Source organism: Dasypus novemcinctus, chromosome 2 (genome assembly GCF_030445035.2).
Source record: "Dasypus novemcinctus isolate mDasNov1 chromosome 2, mDasNov1.1.hap2, whole genome shotgun sequence".
NCBI lineage: Eukaryota > Metazoa > Chordata > Mammalia > Cingulata > Dasypodidae > Dasypus > Dasypus novemcinctus.
The window spans coordinates 55,613,797-55,633,019 of NC_080674.1; the positions used below are offsets into that span (position 1 = coordinate 55,613,797).

Consider the following 19,223-nt stretch of genomic DNA (forward strand, 5'->3'; position numbering starts at 1 on the left):
TGAGATGGTCTGGGGAACCCCTAACTCAGAAGAATACACTTGAAGGCCCCGAGGTAGAAAATAGGAGTCGTATGCCCCTAGTTGGGTTTTACAAGGATAATTCTTCCTGTTGCTTTGTAGGCAGATTTGTAAAGCACAGAGACCAGAGAAGATGGCCAGAATCGAGGTGGTGGTAGTTTTTTTTTTAAATAGGGAGTCAGGACGTTATGCATGCTGTAGATAGGTTTGTCTTTTCCACTTGAATCTCAGGCAAGAGAAAGAAGTCAGAATAGCAGCCACATTCTTGCTCAGATACTAGCAATCAATGCTAGTGGTTTCTGCTAACCATTTAGTGTCCAAGGAAGCTCAAGAGGTCTGCAGGTGCTGACTTATGTATGTTTCCACATTGTTGAAAGAAGCACACCTATTTATTCACTCAGGACTTAAGTCTTGGTATGAACGTTGAAAAGATTTTTTTAATATCTGTTCTTAGTTCAGAAAGAATTTCACAAGGGTAACCAAAAACACATTGTTTTCTGAAGGAGGTTGAAAATCCATGCTTTTGGATCAACCAACTGCTTTTGACAGCCTTGTCCTTACCCAGATAATTCTTTGAATAGTTGTACAGACAGTGCTTTAGAGTCAAGAGTCCTAAGAACCCGGGTCTGGTTTCTAAGCTTTTTATCTCTAAGAGGTGGCTTTGCTGGTCTGAAAGATATCTAGAGAAGTTCAGAGTATCTTTATTTTCCACCAATTTAATTATTTAAAACCCCAATGGAGTGGGGTTATATTCTTTGTGGTACTGAAATTTTAAACCACATTTTTTTCCTCTTAGGAATCACCAAAATCAAGAGAGATATTGTGTTTGCTGCAAGCCTGTACTTATGAAGAGTCAACTTAAGGAATGTGCGATTTTAAATTGTTCACCACGTGTCTGCTTGCAATAGACTACAAATACTTACAAGGATTGATTTGGTTCTTCCATCTCAAGACAGTCATCCTCAAAATTTTAATATGTATTTATATTTAAATCAAGCATCATTCTAACGAGCATATTAATACATGTTTGTACATAAGCAATACATTTTTTTAATAAAAAATGTACAGGTGGGGCATTGTTTTAGTGAAAGGCTTGAAATTTTTTAATGAACTTAGAGCTATTAGATAACCACTGTGTTAAATGTAACTATATACACACAGGTAAAGTGGGCATACAAGAGGTATAGCAGCAGCAGTCCCTTAAAGGCCTGTACACCAGGAAGAAAGATGCATCTTCTTGTCTTCCAGTGCAATCATTATCCTTTAGAAAGCAGGCCAGCTTCGTCTGGGCATCCTGCCACCCATCAAGGTTGGTGATTGCTCCGATAGTGATTCCCTGTTGTTACTGTTTCATGCAGAGTTGTATGAGAGTCCTCTTCTTTTCTCTCTTTAAAAGGAGAATCTTTCTCCTTGAAGAAATCCGATACATACACAGCCTGTATAAAACAGGTTATACTCAGTCAGGGAACGTATTTAACATAATTTACATAATTTTAAAAATCATAAAAAGTTTTAAGCATTTTGCAAAAATAAACAAAAGGATATACACTGGGGTACAGATTACAAGAATATAAAATTAGTGGCTAATAGAAATTTTTGTTAAAGGAGATTCTTCCAAATTGGGAGTTGCTTTATCTCTTTGGCAAAGAGCTTCATCTACCAGCACTTAATGAGTTATACTATATGTCAATTAGTTTTTTTCAAATGCATACCAAACAGAAAACTGTTAACATATTTTTAGCCAGAACTTGTTACAATAAAAGTACACAGAGGATCAATACTGGGGTTCTTCACCACCAGCAACTGCTAAGCCACATTCTCACTGCATAGTTTCCTTACTACGGAATTTTCCTACAAATTTATCCAAGTGCTTATCAATATTACATGCAGGCTGCTGCCCTGTATACTTACAACTATTATTGCAACCAGAGCTCCTTGAATAAGTCCAGTCAACACATCACTCCAATGGTGTTTGTAATCAGAAATTCGTGAAAGGCCCACATAAATGGATACAGCAACAAGACCAAATTGCAGTGTGGGACGTAAGAGTCTTGCCCAGTCTCCTTTCATCCTGGCTTGAAGATAAAGCTAATAGAAAAGATAAAAATAATTTCTTTACTATACCACCTGAAAAAGTATCTTGCTATCTAGATGGAGTTACAAAACAAAATGGGGGAAGCGAATGTGGCTCAAGTGATAGGGCTTCTGCCTACCATATGGGAGGACCTGGATTCAATCCCTGGGGCCTCCTGGTGAAAAAGAAGAGAAAGTGTGCCCACACAGCGAGCCAGCACCCACGTGGTGAGCTGCGTGCCCTTGTGAGTGCCCATGCAAGTGCCCGTGCAGTGAGTCAGTGCCTGCACAGGTGAGTTACACAGCAAGAAGACAACACAACAAAAGAGAGATGAAGGGAAGAGTCAAGGTGAAGCACAGCAGAAACCAGGAACTGAGGTGGTGCAGCTGACAGGGACCTCTCTCCACATCAGCGGTCCCCAGGATCAAATCCTAGTGAAGTCTAGATGAGAAAAAATGAGAAGAAAAGACGAAATAGATACAGAAGATCACACAGTGAATGGACACAGACAGCAAAAACAGCAGAGGAGAGGAGGGGGAGGGGGAGGGAATAAATAAAAATATTTTAAAAAACAAAAACAAAATGGGAAAACGGGTATGCCCAGGGTTGTTAGCATTTTAGATGAGTGCTTACCCTGACACAACTTTTATATTAAGTATAAACCAAACCTCCCCTAAAACTATTATATATAATAGGACTTTAGGCAAACATTTTTGTCCTCATTAAGATGTAAAAATTAACCCATTTAAGCACACATACAAAAGAACAACAAAAAAAAACCATCACCCTGGTAACTTGTGTTTAGAAAAACTAAAGTTATTACCCTTCAAATTGTAAAGAAGGCAAAATGGTTTCCCTGATTATGACTTAGCAGACAAGTTTCAGTGGCAGCTCCTCCCCTTGCAATTTGGGTTATAATTCTAATAGTCAAACTAATGACAAGTCTTGTCATTAGTTCCAAGTCTTGGGTAAACTGCTCGCATCTAGAGCCCAGGTTGCCCCTGGCCTGGACCAGTCTACAGTGTTTGCTGCCCAGCCTTTCTAGGGTCTGAGTTTAATTCACCTAACATTTGAGTTCCCCTACCTCTAATTATTTAACAGGTCAACTGAGACTAAATCATCTCTATTTATTACATCATAATCTGCATAAATAATACAGGTTGTACTTAAGTCATAATCCAGGAAGAGTCTACTCTTTCAGTACTGTCTGTACCCTTTAAATTCTATGACTTTTCTATAATACCCTAATCAGGCCTGAGAATTTCCCTTCACATATATAACATAAAATGTGACATTTTAACCATTTTTAACTATACAGTGCAGTAGCTGTAATTACGTTTACCATTGCCATGATTTATTACCAAGAATTTCACAACCCCAAACAAACTGAACTTATTAAATAGTATATTCCCATCCATTCTACCCCCATAACCTTTAATTTCTATCTCTATGAATTTCCTTATTCTTGATATTTCATATAAATGGAATATTAACTCTCCTTTTTGTCTGGCTTATTTCACTTAACATAATGTCTTCAGAGTTCATCCATATTGTAGCATGCATCAGAACCTTACTTTATGGCTGAATATTCTATTATATATATGTGTGTGTGTGTGTGTATATATACCACAACTTAGGTTGTTTTCATTCATTACTAAAGATTTTGGTGTAGAATCTGGAGTTTTCCTATCAATTCCTTTCAGCAAAATCTGCATTAAAAGAGAGAAAAGGAAGAAAAGAAAGACTGCCTAATCTCTGTCAATAAGAATTTTTAACACTTAAAATTCTGTTCAGTAATTCACTGCTCGTTTATTTCATTAAATGCGGTCCTCAGAAATCACTTTACATGGCTCTCTGCCCATTGACACTGCTGTTTAAAATAGAGACACAAATCCATCCCCAGTTCTCTAGGGCACTACTATGGGTATTCAGTTCTCAGCAGCTGGCAAAGGTCCACAGATTGTCTAATTTTATCAAGTACTTAGTATAAACATCTAATAATAAAAGAGCACACCAGTTGTTTAACCTGAGTCTGACTCATTAGCTAGTTTAAGTGCTGCTGGTTTTCTAAGGACTCCCCTGTCTGATCACACACACCATTTTTTGTTTGTTTTGGTTCAGGCTATTTAGCAAAGTCAGGAGTAGGAGACATGTCTCAAAATTCTGGAGTTGGGAATACAGTGGTTCTAGTTGAAGCAAAGTTGGCATTTAGTAACTGAAGCTAGAGACCCCCCTTTATATCCTGTTAGGTAATACAACCATGGAGTTACCTCTTTAGGTCTAGCTTAATTGGGAACTTACTCACAATAAGGGGGGAAATTCCTTGATTACAGCCAAAGCCAAGATTGGGATATAACTCAAGTTATTGACAGCTGTTCCCATTCTTGTTTAGTAGTCTTTTCATAAGTAAACATGGGGCACTGTAGTAGGCTCAAGTAGGTACCCCAGGAAAAATGTGATATTAGCTCCATCCCTATGGGTATGAACCCATTGTAAATGGTACCTTTTAAGGAGATGTTATTCCTAGCAGAGGTGCAGCTAACTGTATCAGGATGGGTCTTAATCCAATGTGGCTGAAGTCCTTATAAGCAGGACAAACAAAATCCACAAGGAGGAACCAAAAGCTGAAAGTCAAGGGAATTAGGAAGAAAAAGGAGAAGACAATGGCACATGACAGAAAAGCCAAGGAACCCAGAGATTGCTGGCCACACACAACACTGCTGGCTTCAGGAAGAAGCAAGTTTACAGCCTTTGAAACTGAGCGGATAAATTCCTGTTGCTAAGCCATCCCATTGTGTGGCATTTGTCTTAACAGCCTGGAAACTAAGACAGGCACCATTTATACTTCAAAATCAAACACTGTCCCACAGAGTTGTTTTTTTTTTTTTTTTTGGAGGAAAAAACAGGTTGAACTGGGGTAATCCAACACTGACATACCTCATTATACAGTTAAAATGACATTCAGTGGAAATCACCATTCGTTAATATTTTCAAATATTTATCAAGTACCTACCATGTGCCAGGCATGAGCTAATATTTACATGGGTCATCCTTTACTCAGCCAAGATATAGCCTACTGTGTCAGGATAACGGAAATCTCTTACATTCTAGTTTATAGATAGCAGTGATTATAAGACACAGCTACCCAGGGCTTTTGCAAGCCAATTGAGCTCCGAGATTATTCTTGTCCCCATTCTTCACAGGAGCATAAAGTTAATATATCACTTGGTGAAGGTTAATGTGGGTTATTAACAGTAAAGCTCTAATTCTAAAATTATTCAAAAAGAACATGAAGAAAGATTGAAGGGCAAACGTAGAAACACTGAAGAGAAAATTTCCATGTATGAGTTATTCAGATTATAAAAATATATAATTTAAAATTGTAGGAATTACATATATTTATATGATTGCAGGCAGCATAGAACTATACCCATCTCTGCTAAGGACACGGTAAGAGAAATCAGTAACAATTCTAAAATGAATTTGCTAGAGTCCCATTTTGTACTTAACAACCTGAAGAGAGAATATTCAAGATCCTTTCTAACATGACTCCAAAATTCCTCTGACAACCTACCATTTTCCAGAATTCCAAACAACCCTGACTTTTGACTCTAGATAGTCTTTAAATGCTAAGCATTATTTTGCCCAAATTTCTTCCCCAATATCCTTGTCGAAAGAATTAATATTCACTTTATGAATCAGTAATAAAAAATGTTCCAATATAATTTAGCTGGAACCCTTACCCCTCTAAGTAGCTGATTTGTCTCCTTACACATCCACCTAAGTACAGATGTTTCCCCCATCTGTGAAACACTGACTTGACCTAGAGAATATTTCACCCCAAGGAGGGTTCCTAAGTGTTTCTCGGGTTCCACAGTGCTAATCTTTCTTTTAGATTCTACCCTCTGCAGGCATTAGGGATTCTGCTTTCTCTTTCACTCATTCAACTGCTTTCCAAAATCATTACCCCTTGCCTCTTGTCTCCTCTCCCATTCTTTGCTTTTGCAGGTTTATACCCCTCTTCCCCCCATTCCTTACCCTTTTTTTTGAGAGGTTTCTTGAGAGTAGAGAGGAAATTGTATGTTCTGTCTGCTGTGTTAATCCTTTAGTTCCCATACTCTTTCCACTATCCCTGACTGCCTCCTCGCCCAAAGGAAAGAAAATAACTACTAAGGAGAGACAAGACCTAAGTGCGCTCTGGATGCCAGGGAATATAGCTTCTTGTCCCAGCTCTGTCACCATATATTACCCATGATTTGTGGCAAAGCAACTACTTGGCCCCTAAAAGAAAGTCTCAGTTCCTTCATCTTTCCGTATCGGCTTTACAGAGAAAGTGAATGTCTAAAGCTTCTCAGTACTGCTCTATTAGAACCAGGTCTAGGAACAGAGCTCAAGCTTTAATGTCAGGGCTATTTAAAAGGCTTTATAGGTCCATCCCTGCCTTCGCAAACTCCACTCTTTCCCACTTTCCTAGTATACGCCATTTGCTAATCATATAGATGTTAAACCCATTCTAGGTAAGGCATTCGGTTGCTAATCTTTCAAGAGTTTGAAGAAGAGAAAAACAACAACAGAAAAAGTGTGAAGAGTTTACAGAGCTCCACATTAAATTCTGTTTGTGGAACCAGACAGGATCAGCAACAGTCTAATATTTTCAAATTCCCCTTCTAAGGGAAACTGCCTATCCACAGACAATTTGAAGAAATGTCCTATTTGTAGCCCTACCTTGTTTTCTGGGAGGTCTCTGGTCAGATGACCAAAGCCAGGCCTGACCCAGAGGTTGCTAGGTTGTATTCTCCGTCTGGAATTAAATATACATATACTGGAAGTAAATAGTTCTCTATTTCCAAAGTTGCAGAATGGTACCTAGGTGGTACATGACAGGTTATTTGCAAGCTGAAGTTATAAAGATACAGCTATGATTAGGCAAGGATAGCAAGCCATTTAGTAGAGGAAAGAAAGGCAGCTATACTAGGGGAACCCAGGTTGCCCAAGAGACACATGGAGAAATGTTCAGTTCTTGCAGGTATGCTGGTTCCAGTCCATGTGTATCCTTACTAAAAACCATCTTTAGGAGGCCTGAATCAGCTTCTTAAAACCAAAAGATTTTTTTAAAAAGCCAATTACAGGGAAGCGGCTGTGGCTCAATGAGATGAGCTCCCGTCTACCTTATGGGAGGCCCTCAGTTGTCGTCCTGGGGCCTCGCTGTGAAGGCAGGCTCCCCCGTAGGTACCTACGTACATATGCTGCAGAGCGCCGCCCGGCCCGCAGGCGCTGCGGAGAGCTGACTCAGCAAGGTGACACACACAAAAAAGAAGGGAGACAAGCAGGAAAGAAGAGCCCACAGCAAATAGACACAAAGCAGACAGCAAGCAAGCCACAAGGGGAGGATGGGAGAGAAAGCTGATTACAGCTCAGCAAGCCTCTGTGCCCTGGCAAGCAGCTGGGGCTGGTTAACATTAAACATCTCCTTGTCTCCCCTGGCTGCCTACAGTGTCTTGCGAAATAGAAACATACCAAACACCTGCATGCAAACAAAGTGGAAATATAACGCACCTGCATGCAAACAAGCAAGAGCGTAAAAGGAGCGGGGTAGGCAAAGGCTGGGAGATGCTAAGTGTGTCCAGGACGTTCCCAGCAATACAGGCAACATGAAGAACTCTGGAGACATCATGTGTAGTGGAATGAGCTAGACACAATGTATGAGCTCCATGATATGAAACAGAATAAGCAAATTCATGGAGTCAGAAACTAGAATACAAATTACCTAGGGCTCGGGTGGGAGTAGGGAATGAGGAATTAGTGTTTAAATCGTGCAGAGTTTCTGTTTGGGATGATGGAAAAGTTTTGGCCATGGATGGATGGTGACTAGCGCAGCATCTGAACATAACAGCACTGAATTATGTATCTGTGGTTAAAAGGGGAAATTTAAGGTTGCTTATGTTACTAAAATAAAATTTTTTAAAAAACCATAGGTCTGTACAACACAAATAGTAAACACTAATGAAAACCATGGACTATAGTTAATAGTACAATTATAATATTCCTTCATCAACTGTAACAAATGTAACAACTGTAACAAATGTACTCCAGTTATGCAAGATAAGGAGGTGGGGGAGGTAAATGAGAACTATTTTCTGCATGATTTCTCTGTAAATTTACAATTTCTCATTAAAAAATATGAAACTAAAACAAACAAAAAAAGCCAATTAGCCTCCCCTGTATAACCAAAATCTGGGTGGTATTCTTTCCCCTCTTACTTACTTGTTTGGGGGTTTCTATAACTCAAATGATAAGAGTTTTACTTTTAAGACAGGTAAGTTTAAATTGAGAAAGAAACGGTCTGTTTATACATCTGGATTCAAAGTGGGAGAAAACTGTAGAAAAGTAAAATCCCATCCGAGTGAGTATACAAGAAAACTATGGCACTGGGCATGAAGTTTACTTCCATGACTTGTCTAAAAATTTACAAGGGTATGAGTCCCAAAGCCAAATTGCTCCTCTCTCTCTCCCCATTCTCTCTTGCTTTCTCACTCTCTAACAGGCTCATGCTAAGAAAGATTCTTCTCTGAACACTCTTCTCTTCGGCCTAACTGATGCACCTGTCCTGTGGGTGTTTCATTCAACTGAGGGGGAGTGCATAGTGAAAGACTCAAGCCTCTGGATCCTTCCCAGTCCTAACATCCAACTTCCTGGAGAAGGGGAATCTAGAGTAAGAAGCTCACAACCAGAAATCAGAGAAAGGAGGGAAAGGGCAGAAGCTCTGCAGCTGTACCCTGAGATGCTCCCTAAAGGCAAGGACTTCCACTGTGATGCCACAGGCTCCAGGAAGTCCCAATTCAGAACACCAAGGAGAGCAAGGGGGAAATGCAGCTGGCAGGACTCCAATCACGGAAAAGGACATTTTAAGCTAGGGCAAGCCACAAAGTGAGTCAAAAGAGGAAGACTTCCTAGTTGATGTAAAGAGGCAGGTAGGAAAGGGAGCATAATACAGGTACTACACTAAGTAGGTATCCAAGGGATTTGCAGTAGACACTGAGTGTTTACAAAGGGAAGCAAAAGGAATTCACATAAGAGTTATCCAGGGCATGTAAGATGGGGAAAAATCCCCAGTTGGCTGCACAGTCTGAAAAGTTTTCCTTCATTCCTTAGAAAGGACTACCCCCTACAATACCTAATCCTGTCCCCTGCACATGGACACTGTCCTTTCAAGAGTACCTACAAGAGTAACAGTCATGTTCATCAAAGAAACACCTGAACCTACCACTAGTATCCTAAAGGAAAACTGCCCCTAAACTGGAAAGGCAAGAGACTTGTGGGTTTCCACAAGACACAATTTTAGAATAAAGAATTAACAGGAGAAACAATGATGTACCATATACTTGGCTAGCCTCTACAATCCCTCGCCCCAATTTTCATCTATTAAAAAGGGCTACAAGTCCGACAAGAGTACACGATATCGAGAGGGCATCAGTCTCAACGCCTCAAAGGAAATTGACTAGGCCTATCTATTCCTCCCTGTCCCCCTCCCCAGGAGGAAAAGCTAGATTTAAACCTTACTTGACGGTGATTCCAAGAAGCAACTCAGAGCAAATCAAATAGCTCCAATGACTGCATATAACCCAGTTTTAGAAAGCAGAACTACTTTAGAAGAACTGGCCGTAAGAATCCAATATCATCCAGGAACACCCTCACTGATACCAGGCATCATAATTAGCTTTGGTGGGAAATGGACTTTGGCCCAGTGGTTAGGGTGTCTGTCTACCACATGGGAGGTCCGCGGTTCAAGCCCCGGGCCTCCTTGACCCATGTGGAGCTGGCCCACGCGCAGTGCTGATGCGCGCAAGGAGTGCCGTGCCACGCAGGAGTGTCCCCCGCGTAGGGGGGCCCCATGCGCAAGGAGTGCACCCATAAGGAGAGCCGCCCAGCGCGAAGGAGGGAGCAGCCTGCCGAGGAATGGCGCCGCACACACTTCCTGTGCCGCTGGACGACAACAGAAGCGGACAAAGAAACAAGACGCAGCAAAAAGACACAGAAAACAGACAATCAGAGGAGGGGAGGGGAATTAAATAAATAAAAATAAATCTTTAAAAAAAAAATAATTAGCTTTGGTGAAAAGGAAGATTCCAGGTGTAGTTTTTGCCTCCAAGAAGAGCAAACTGAAAAAGGGTAAGCCTTCTAGGTAGGGCTCTTGGTCAGAACAACCCCAAGTGAATCTTACTGCTCAATTCAGGGTCCAGTGTCCTATCTCAGATAATTTTAAAGAAATAAATTACTAGTAACTCATACAGGCACTTTCTTATTCATTAGTACAAGAAGGACGGCAGGAGTCAATTTGCTTGAAATAGCCGAGATGTTCACGCCTAGAGAGTTGAAGGCAAAAGTTCCAGCCTGCAGGTAGCAAATGCTTCACTGACAAGTACTGGCCCCAAGCTGCACAAGGGCACATAGTTTTCACTAGCTGGAGAGCACTGCATTGAGTCCAAGGAATTCAACCAGAACAGAACTTGGCTAGTTTGTGGGCTAGAGCTATCTCACTGTAGTTGACCACGTGGTGTTTCCTGAGTAGGTATACAGAAAAATGAGAGAACCTCGTTCTGTCCAATACTAGAAAGTAATTAAATTGCCCCTTTTTTGGTCATCTATAGTTCAGATTTTTTGAGAGGGGCCTTCCTCCCTCCTTACCCAAATAGAACGTATCACTTTTGGATCTACTTTATGAAGACACTTATCATAGATATGGGGTACACAAAAAAGACCTGAGCAAAATAAACATTGAGGAATTTCATTGCACAGGGCCACATCAGAAAGAAATTTTAAACTGTATAAATTGATTCTTTTGTGTAAAAAATAAAAATAAAATAAAATAAATATATATATAAACTTTTTGAAATTGGGAAATGCAATGTCTATGACATTACCTAGGAATTCTTTCATTAATTCACTATCAACAAAGGATGTATTTTTTGCCTAAATTTCTGAAACATTTAATGTCCATTCAAGGATCTAACTAATATCTCACCTTTAAAATAAATTTGAATTTTGAACAACATTTTTTTAAGCTAGTTTATTTTTATGTTGCCGTTCCTTTATTGGTCTTGTAACAATTGCAAAATGTTGTTGTCTCATAGTGTCTTTTAATATTGTATTTTTAAAATAAGAGAATATTATTTTCCACTTTAAACTAGAGTCCAGGGGCCAGCCTAAAATCTAAGTATGGTTTTCACATTTTTGAAGGGTTATTTAAAGAAAGAAAAAGAAGATGTAACAGGTGGCATATGGCCTACAAAGCTTAAAGTATTATTTTACCTTTTACTGAAAAGGTTTGCTGACCCTGTAACTAAACTAACAATGGAATGCTCAACACAAAGAATTATACCTTGGTCTACTTATTTTGAAACACTGCTTCTAAGACCAAGTCAGGCAAACCAAATTGATTTTTGTACCTCCATCTCCTGGTCAGGAAAACACTGTAGGGCAGGCCTGTGTGGTCTTCTCTGAGCTTCACTTTCACCATCTTTAGGATTCAAGGAGTTTCTAAATTCAGATCTTGAATCTCACCTTAAAATTAGGCAGGATTCAGGTTAACTATAGGCCATGAGTTGTGCCATCATTTGGCCAATGCTCAGCATTTACCCAGTTTGGGAAGCTCATGTTTATAAAACATTAGCATGCTAGGTAGTATATGATCAATGCCAAATGAGTGATTGTATGAATCTCGAGGAGAGCCAGACCACTCACTGACTTGAGTAGGTGAGGTGAAACAGTCTGCAGTGGGTGGCACCGACCAAATAGAGGCCTGAATCAGAGGCATTTTATGGCAGGGAGGAAAGTCTAGCTATGAACAGACACTAGAAACTTGGGCCCTCACAGCAGTGGCTTACACAAGTATTTCCTAACAGCCAGCAAGAAAAGCAATCTGGGCTTTCCGCCTTACTAGGATAGTCCTGGGAAGTGTTTCTGTGTGTCCCTCACTGAAAAGATGCCTGTCTCATACCACAGCGCTTCTCCTCAACAGTCACATAAATTTGAATCTTTGGCATTCAGCCGAGTTCAAGGGGAGTCACTGACCACATAAACTGGCCATGTGCAAAGAAGCCCTGCCTGTGCCCCCAGCCAGCCAAGGTGGTGTCACCTGTGCTGACTCTTCAGTGGGCAGTGCTCGGCTGCCCACCAGAGGAGAACAGTGGTCAGTGTATTTTCTTTTAGGAGCATTTTTGAGTAGAAATTAATTGCTAGATGCCAGGAATTTTTGATAAGGCACAGTTTTGACTATCAAGGACTGTCCTCAGAGAGGATTTAAGTGGCCGTGAATCTCCACCCAAATCTGGGTTGAACCATGAGTCCAAGACGCCCAGGGAAACAAGATGAGTCATCACCCAAGGATCTGTTTTTCTTTTAGGTGGTTAAGTGTGGCACATAAATGTGAAAGCTGAAAAAGCAAGGAGACATCTGTGTATTTAGAGGCTGAAATAAAAGCAGGGGCCTATATCCACATTAAGTAAATACTCACATTGCTCAGAAACAGTGAAATGCAGTACATGGATACTACTGCCTGCTTTCTTCTCTAGAAAGGCCCTGGTCTATAACAAATCTACTTGTCTGGACTTGCTTTTTCATTATAACTTGATATCCACATGATTGATACCAATACTATGGTCAAAGTAATTTGCCTTCTGCTACACTATAACCCTAATTTGCTTTCCCATATACTCCTGGGTGTTCATACTCCTGGCTGTCATTGAGGACCTCAATCCTCCATCTTGAAGCTTCTATATATTAACTTCACATTTCACAAAAGTATCCTCAGTTCAAGTTTCTATTTAACTGAATATACAGAACAGAGAGAAAAAATAGTCGAAGTTTGGTTAAGTCGGGATGTGGCAGATGTTCTCAGAAGGGTCAAGGGAGCAAGGAAGATGAGTACAAAAGGTAAAGACATGGAATTAGTACAATATGTCCAAGAATATTCTTCAAGATTAAAAGTAGGGATCAAAATTATATCAGTCACTATGTTACTTTCAGAGTATATGCATTACCTAACCTTTGTCAAGAAAACTGGACTAAGGTTTCAGATCAAGTAATCAATAAAACCCAGAGCCTAGTTATCCAGAGGCCTGACAGAGCTCACAGACCTTAGCAGTCCCCTCCCACAGCTCCCATCCCCCGATCTGTAAAAACAGTGGCAACTGTTCCTCATCTCTTTCTTCCTGTGGATTATTGGAAAGAGACTGTAATGCAAATCATCATCAATATCAACCAAACCTTAGATTCCTAGATGTCTTGTAAAGAAGGACTTTGGCATCAACATGGACAGGTGAGTGAATAACAAACCACAAAAGGTGCCTTGGTGAGCTTGGCTCCAGGGCAGACAAAAGATGGGCAGTCATAAACTTATGTGCTTTGGGAAAATTTTGCAGGCTATTAATGGCACTAGTCATTGCCCTGACTTCCCCTTTCTTCCCCAATTCCCATGCTCTATTTATAAAAAAATGTATTGGCAAGTTGACTATTTAGAATGATTGCTAACTTTTCCTACTAAGATAAATGGAACAGGGGATGCTGGAATAGCATTTGCCATTACTACATTAATGGTGTAAATAAGTCACCCTTCCCCATGGTACATTTTCAGAAACATTTGTGTGTTTTAAAAAGGAAGCCCTAGATTCTGCCAAATCAGTGCCCTGCTGTTTCCTAACAAAATTAAATGAACATAAGATGAAAGCCTTGCAGTTACCAGATATACTGGAGAAGACAAATATTAACTCTACTGTAATAGGTGTGAAATTCTGGATCTGAATCTTAAAATAATGCATCTGGAATTTTTAAATTCTTTTAACTTTTGGAATTTGGTTTTTCAAATAAAAGCAAGGCTCTGGTAAAAGTGATTTTAAATTTTCTCTAAGATCAAATAATTTGACTCCCACCAGTCTACCCTTAATATACCTCATGGATTTTTAATGCAAGCATTAAATATACAACATTTATGTGATCAACAGAAAAAACAAGAAACAGCAAATTTACTTGGAACACAATTATATTAAAAATCCACATATGAAGAAAATTAAGAAGACACAAAAAATTATAGCTGACCTGTTACGGTGAGAGGTCTTCCCACCTACTCTCCTTTCCACCCCAAATTTCTTACAAATCCTTACTATATATGTATACACACACACACATATAACATTATAAACAATAAAGATCAATTAAGTGGACCTTTAAAAATCCTTTGAGAGTGTCCTAAGTCTGATTTTCCATTAATTATTCCAGGAAAACTACATATTCACCTCTAATTTGATATGCAAAATGTCGGTGCAAATCTTTTCTAACTCTTCACTGCCAACTATATTTAATAAAAATGAAAACTGCCATGCTGCTCTCCTGATGGATCTGGAAGTTTACTTCCTGTCGGTGACCTGCTATGATTTCAGAGAAGCTGTTTGTGTGTTCCAGAAAACCATTTCAGAAAATACATCTCAAAGTAAGGGACACATCAGCTAGTTCTTAGCACCAGACACTGGCTGTGACAGAACCTAAGCAGAATTTAAGGCAGCCAGCTATGGTGACCAGTTCACCTGATGACAACTGCAGCGAAAGTCCACTTGCAGGAGAGGACATGGGGGCTGAACACAATGACTCTGTGCAGTGCATAACCCAACCATCAGTTAAGTGGCTCAGAGTACTTACTGCCACAAACAGCATGCAGTACATAGAGAACGAAGAGTGACCCGAGTAGAAGGACAACCTAGAAGAGAAAGGAGGAAAGAGACAAATGTTAATTTTCTCTCCTAATTGCTAAGAATATTCTGGATTCCATAAATCTCTTCCTTAGCTCACTACTGCACAAAGCTCCCCCTTCAGAAAGTAAAGGGTAGGGGTAGGGAATAGTTAGGACCAGGAACAGTAGAGACTCCAAGGAGGGTCTGAGCTCAGGTATCTATGCCATGTCATTTTACTGAAACTTTTTCAGGATGGATAATGAATCACAGCAAACAAACCTGCCAAGCATTTCTATAGACGTTAGAGGTGTAAATACTTGAAAGCTCAAACTGCCATAAATATCTTTGCCTTTATGACATAAATTTATGTGACCACGATTTAAATTTTATTTTCCACTTGCAGGGTTTGCCACTGAATAATGAATTATACCTCCTTTGAAAAAAGTTGATTACATTTTCCAAATATGGCAACAGTTTAGTGTTTAAAATGGGCACACATTTTACTTCAGATTTTCCCCAGAAAATCTGGGTACTTCTCATTTGACATTTACTTTTAAATTGTGCACTGACAATCCTGTACTGGAGGAATCATCTCTTTCAATATTACATTCTATAAACATCTGAGTACCATCTTCCCCACCTAAAAATGATGTAATGCTTGCAAAACTTAATTTTATAGAACTTCTGAAAAAAATAAAGCTCAGAGACGTCTATGAACTAAGTTCTGCCTTCACAGAACTTGCCATTGTTGCAGAAAGGGCATGCACATTTGAGACTGTAAAATTATGTCGAGACTTTTCTGGGATGGATACATCATGAAAATAATTAGAATGATTCCCCTGACTGCTCTCCCTAAATGCATAAGAACAAGAGTGACAGGCTCTAAGTATTTTACTTATTACACCCTGCTTTGTTCAAAAGAAATTTAAGGCAAATATTGGTTCCCTGAATTCAGAGAGGAGAAAAGACTTCTAAACCACATGTTACAAAGTCCTGTGTATATGTTTGGCAACGGAGGATGGAGAGAATGGAGATTTCTTAAGCATATATTGATGATGATTCTACTAAGAAAAAATTTTTGATGCTCTTTTTTAGTAATTAGATACATTCATGAGAAAAAGAATCTTCTAACCTCCTGTGCTAACCAGGAATTTTGTAATTAAACCTGATGATTATTATGGGTTTAATCTATGTAAAACAAGAAAAAAATTACTTTTAGTCTTACCAACTATTTGCCCACAAAGAGTAGATCAATACAAAATCTTATTTTAAAAAAAATTTCTCTCCCTTTCCCATCCCCCCCACCCCGGTTGTCTGCTCTCTGTGTTCATTCGCTGTATATTCTTCTGTGACCACTTCTATCCTTATCAGTGGCACTGGGAATCTGTGTTTCTTTTTGTTGCATCATCTTGTTGTGTCAGCTCTCCGTGTGTGCGGCGCCATTCTTAGGCAGGCTGCACTTTCTTTTGCACTGGGCGGCTCTCCTTGCACATGGGGCTCCCCTACGCGGGGGACACTCCTGCATGGCAGGGCACTCCTTGCGCGCATCAGCACTGCACATGAGCCAGCTCTACACGGGTCAAGGAGGCCCAGGGTTTGAACCACAGATCTCCCATGTGGTAGGCTGACGCCCTATCCATTGAGCCAAGTCCACTTCTCCCTCACAAAATCTTATTTTAAATCAGATCATTATAGCTGAATTCTGTACATCTTATGGTGAGTTTCAATAAATTACACTAAAGAGCCAACAAGCTTAAAAAAAATCAACTTCAAGTACTGCCAAATCTATCAAGCCAACATAACCATGATTTTATATATATATATATATATATATATATATATAAATACTTTTTTTTTTTTTTTTTTACTGGGAATTGAACCTGGCCAGGACCTCATAGCGGGAGGCAGATGCTCAATTAATGAGCTACATCTGCTCCCCAAGGATTGTTTTTTTCCTGTTGCTGTTGTTTTAGGAGGTACCAGGATTGAACCCAGGACCTCAAATATGGGAAGCAGGCACTCAAACCACTGAACTACACCCACTCAGTGGTTTTCAAGGCCGAGCAAGTTAAGGTTTACTAAATCCTGTGCATCGTGCCATGGAATCATAAATTCCAAACTAATGTAATAGTTTGGAACAGCTCTGATTCAATTATAGAGTGATTTCATTAGTTGAAAATAGTTTCAGTCTTTATTCAGAATATATAAACAGATATTTTATCCAGTATAGAATCAAAAAAGTCTAACTATGACTGTGACAGACACGGATTAAAACATAACAGGGTAACTCTAGTCAATCTCAGTTCCTAAGTCTTTGCCCATAATAATTTATCAAACAGACATGGTATTGTGAACTCTTATTTCTTTTAAAAAGAAAATTAACAGAATAAAAGCCAAAAAATTGTAAATTCCAAGTTGTTTTCACAAACTACACAAATCTGATGTTTTAAAATTTTATTTATTTTAAAAAATCTTAAGATTACATAAATGTTACATAAAAAATATAGAGGATTTCCATATGTTCTACTCCCTACCCCTCCCATACTTTCCCACATTAACAATGTTCTTCATTAGTGTGGTACATTTGTTACAATTGATGAACACATATTGAAGCACAGCCACTAACTGTGGGTTATAGTTTATACTCTGTCCCGTGCCATTTTGTAAGTTATGACAAAATATATAATGGCTTGCATCCATCACTGCAACGTCATGTATGACAATTCCAATGTCCCGAAAATGCCCCCATATTACACCTTTTTTCCCTCAGAAGCTCTGGTGACCACTGCCTCCATATCAATGATAAAAGTTCTTCCATTGCTAGAATAATAATAAGTCTATAGTAGAATAATAGTAAGTCTACTTTAGTCCATTGTTCATTTCCCAGTCTTGAGGATTTGGTGATGGTGATGCCCACTCCATCTATAACTGAGATTGGGCTTAGATCCCATGGAGTAGATGGATGAAACTATCTTGCTTGCAGTTGCAGACTCTCTCTGTTCCTCAGGATGGGCGTTATTCATCATCATCTTCTTCTTGTCCTGGGTGAGTCCACTGAACTGGAGAGTAGGTGTTGCAACTCTACTGAGATTCAGGGCCCAAATGACATATGGATGGACCAAAGATTTAAGTTTCAAGAATAGCTTATTATGTCCCTAACTCACAAATGAACTAAATAATTATATGGATAGTTAATAAAATCCAACAAGTAGTCAAACTTCAGACTGTTTTCATGATAGTGACCTCAACTGAAATGTTTAAAATATTGGCCCTACCATGTTCTTGAATTTTAACTAACCCTACAATACCATCTCACTTCTTTATAGCCGCTCTGATGAGTAGATGCAGTAAAAATTTAAGCCTGCTTTCTATCAAAACTTGGAAAAATCTTTTCAGAAAAAAAGCTTACAGAGATAAAAAATATATTCTGAAATACATTTTTCACTGACTTTGGAGAATGGTCTCTTTTAAACAATAGCAAACAAAGGTAAGTGGCCTGGACTTGACTGTGTATTACTGAGAATGGGATTCTCTTCCACATGGCAAATTTAGGACTTTTTCCTTATATTTGTCAGCCTGGGTACCCTCTTCTCCTGGGAGAGCTGATTAAACTCAGCCTGAACCCCAATATCATAGCCTTCAGAGTGTTCAGAGCTCTTAGGGACCATGATTCTGTGACTTAGTTGATCCCATCCACATCATGGCTTTATTAATTACCTTTTTTTCCCCAGTTCAAACTATTTTATAGATTCAGTGATATCTACTTCCGACTATATGTAGGTTCTAAAGCACAATACTTTTATACCCCTATTCATGAAAATACAATACATACCAAGCTTTAATAACCTGGAAAGGGAAATGATGGAATTAGTCAAGGAAGCAGGATTTTTTTTTTTTGTAGAAAATAAGTTAGATTGCCCTCTATTATAAAGGAAATTTACAGTTTTCTTCACTGAAAATGAAAGAAATGTCATTTTAGTCTTTGTATGTCCCTGCCTAGCATGATGTCAAGATACATATAACTCAACAGATGTTAAATTTTAAGAATGGTTCATGTAGAAATTTAGTATTTTTTACAACTGGTATTCAAAAAGACTGCCCTTAGAAGTTTGTAAATCCAGAGGATGTTTTTTCCCCAAAATGGTGTAAGTGAATGAGTTGACTCCTTTTGTTTATGAAAATCTGTCTGTAGCAGTTTGGTATTGTTTATGAATTCCAAAAATAGATATTGGATTGTGTTTGTAAACTGGTTTGTTCTCTGGTCTTACTAGATTATATAAGATTTAGAGGTTTCACTTTTACTTTATTAAATCAGGATTAGGACTTTTATTTGACCACGTCATAGGAGGACTCAGTTTGAGTCCCCCCCCCCCCCCACCACTCTCCCTTTGTGGGTAATATAAATAGAT

At 39.1% G+C, this 19,223-nt stretch overlaps 2 protein-coding genes across 4 annotated transcripts in view; one reads left to right on the forward strand and one right to left on the reverse strand.

Moving 5' to 3' along the window:
- MTREX (Mtr4 exosome RNA helicase) overlaps positions 1-1,094 on the forward strand; it is a 121,194-nt gene extending 120,100 nt beyond the window's left edge. Inside the window, exon 28 of the mRNA XM_058309088.1 lies at positions 815-1,094. Within this exon, the coding sequence (XP_058165071.1) occupies positions 815-867 (53 nt within the window). The 3' untranslated portion in view covers positions 868-1,094. The remainder of the gene's footprint in view (positions 1-814) is intronic.
- The window catches only part of PLPP1 (phospholipid phosphatase 1), a 126,124-nt gene continuing 107,883 nt past the window's right edge, over positions 983-19,223 (reverse strand). For all 3 annotated transcript variants that reach the window (XM_058309092.2, XM_058309090.2, XM_004459333.5), the window contains exons 4-6: positions 14,783-14,840; positions 1,930-2,106; positions 983-1,454 (exon numbers count right to left, since the gene is read on the reverse strand). In XM_058309092.2, coding sequence (XP_058165075.1) covers positions 1,323-1,454; positions 1,930-2,106; positions 14,783-14,840 — 367 coding nt within the window. In that variant the 3' untranslated portion in view covers positions 983-1,322. The remainder of the gene's footprint in view (positions 1,455-1,929; positions 2,107-14,782; positions 14,841-19,223) is intronic.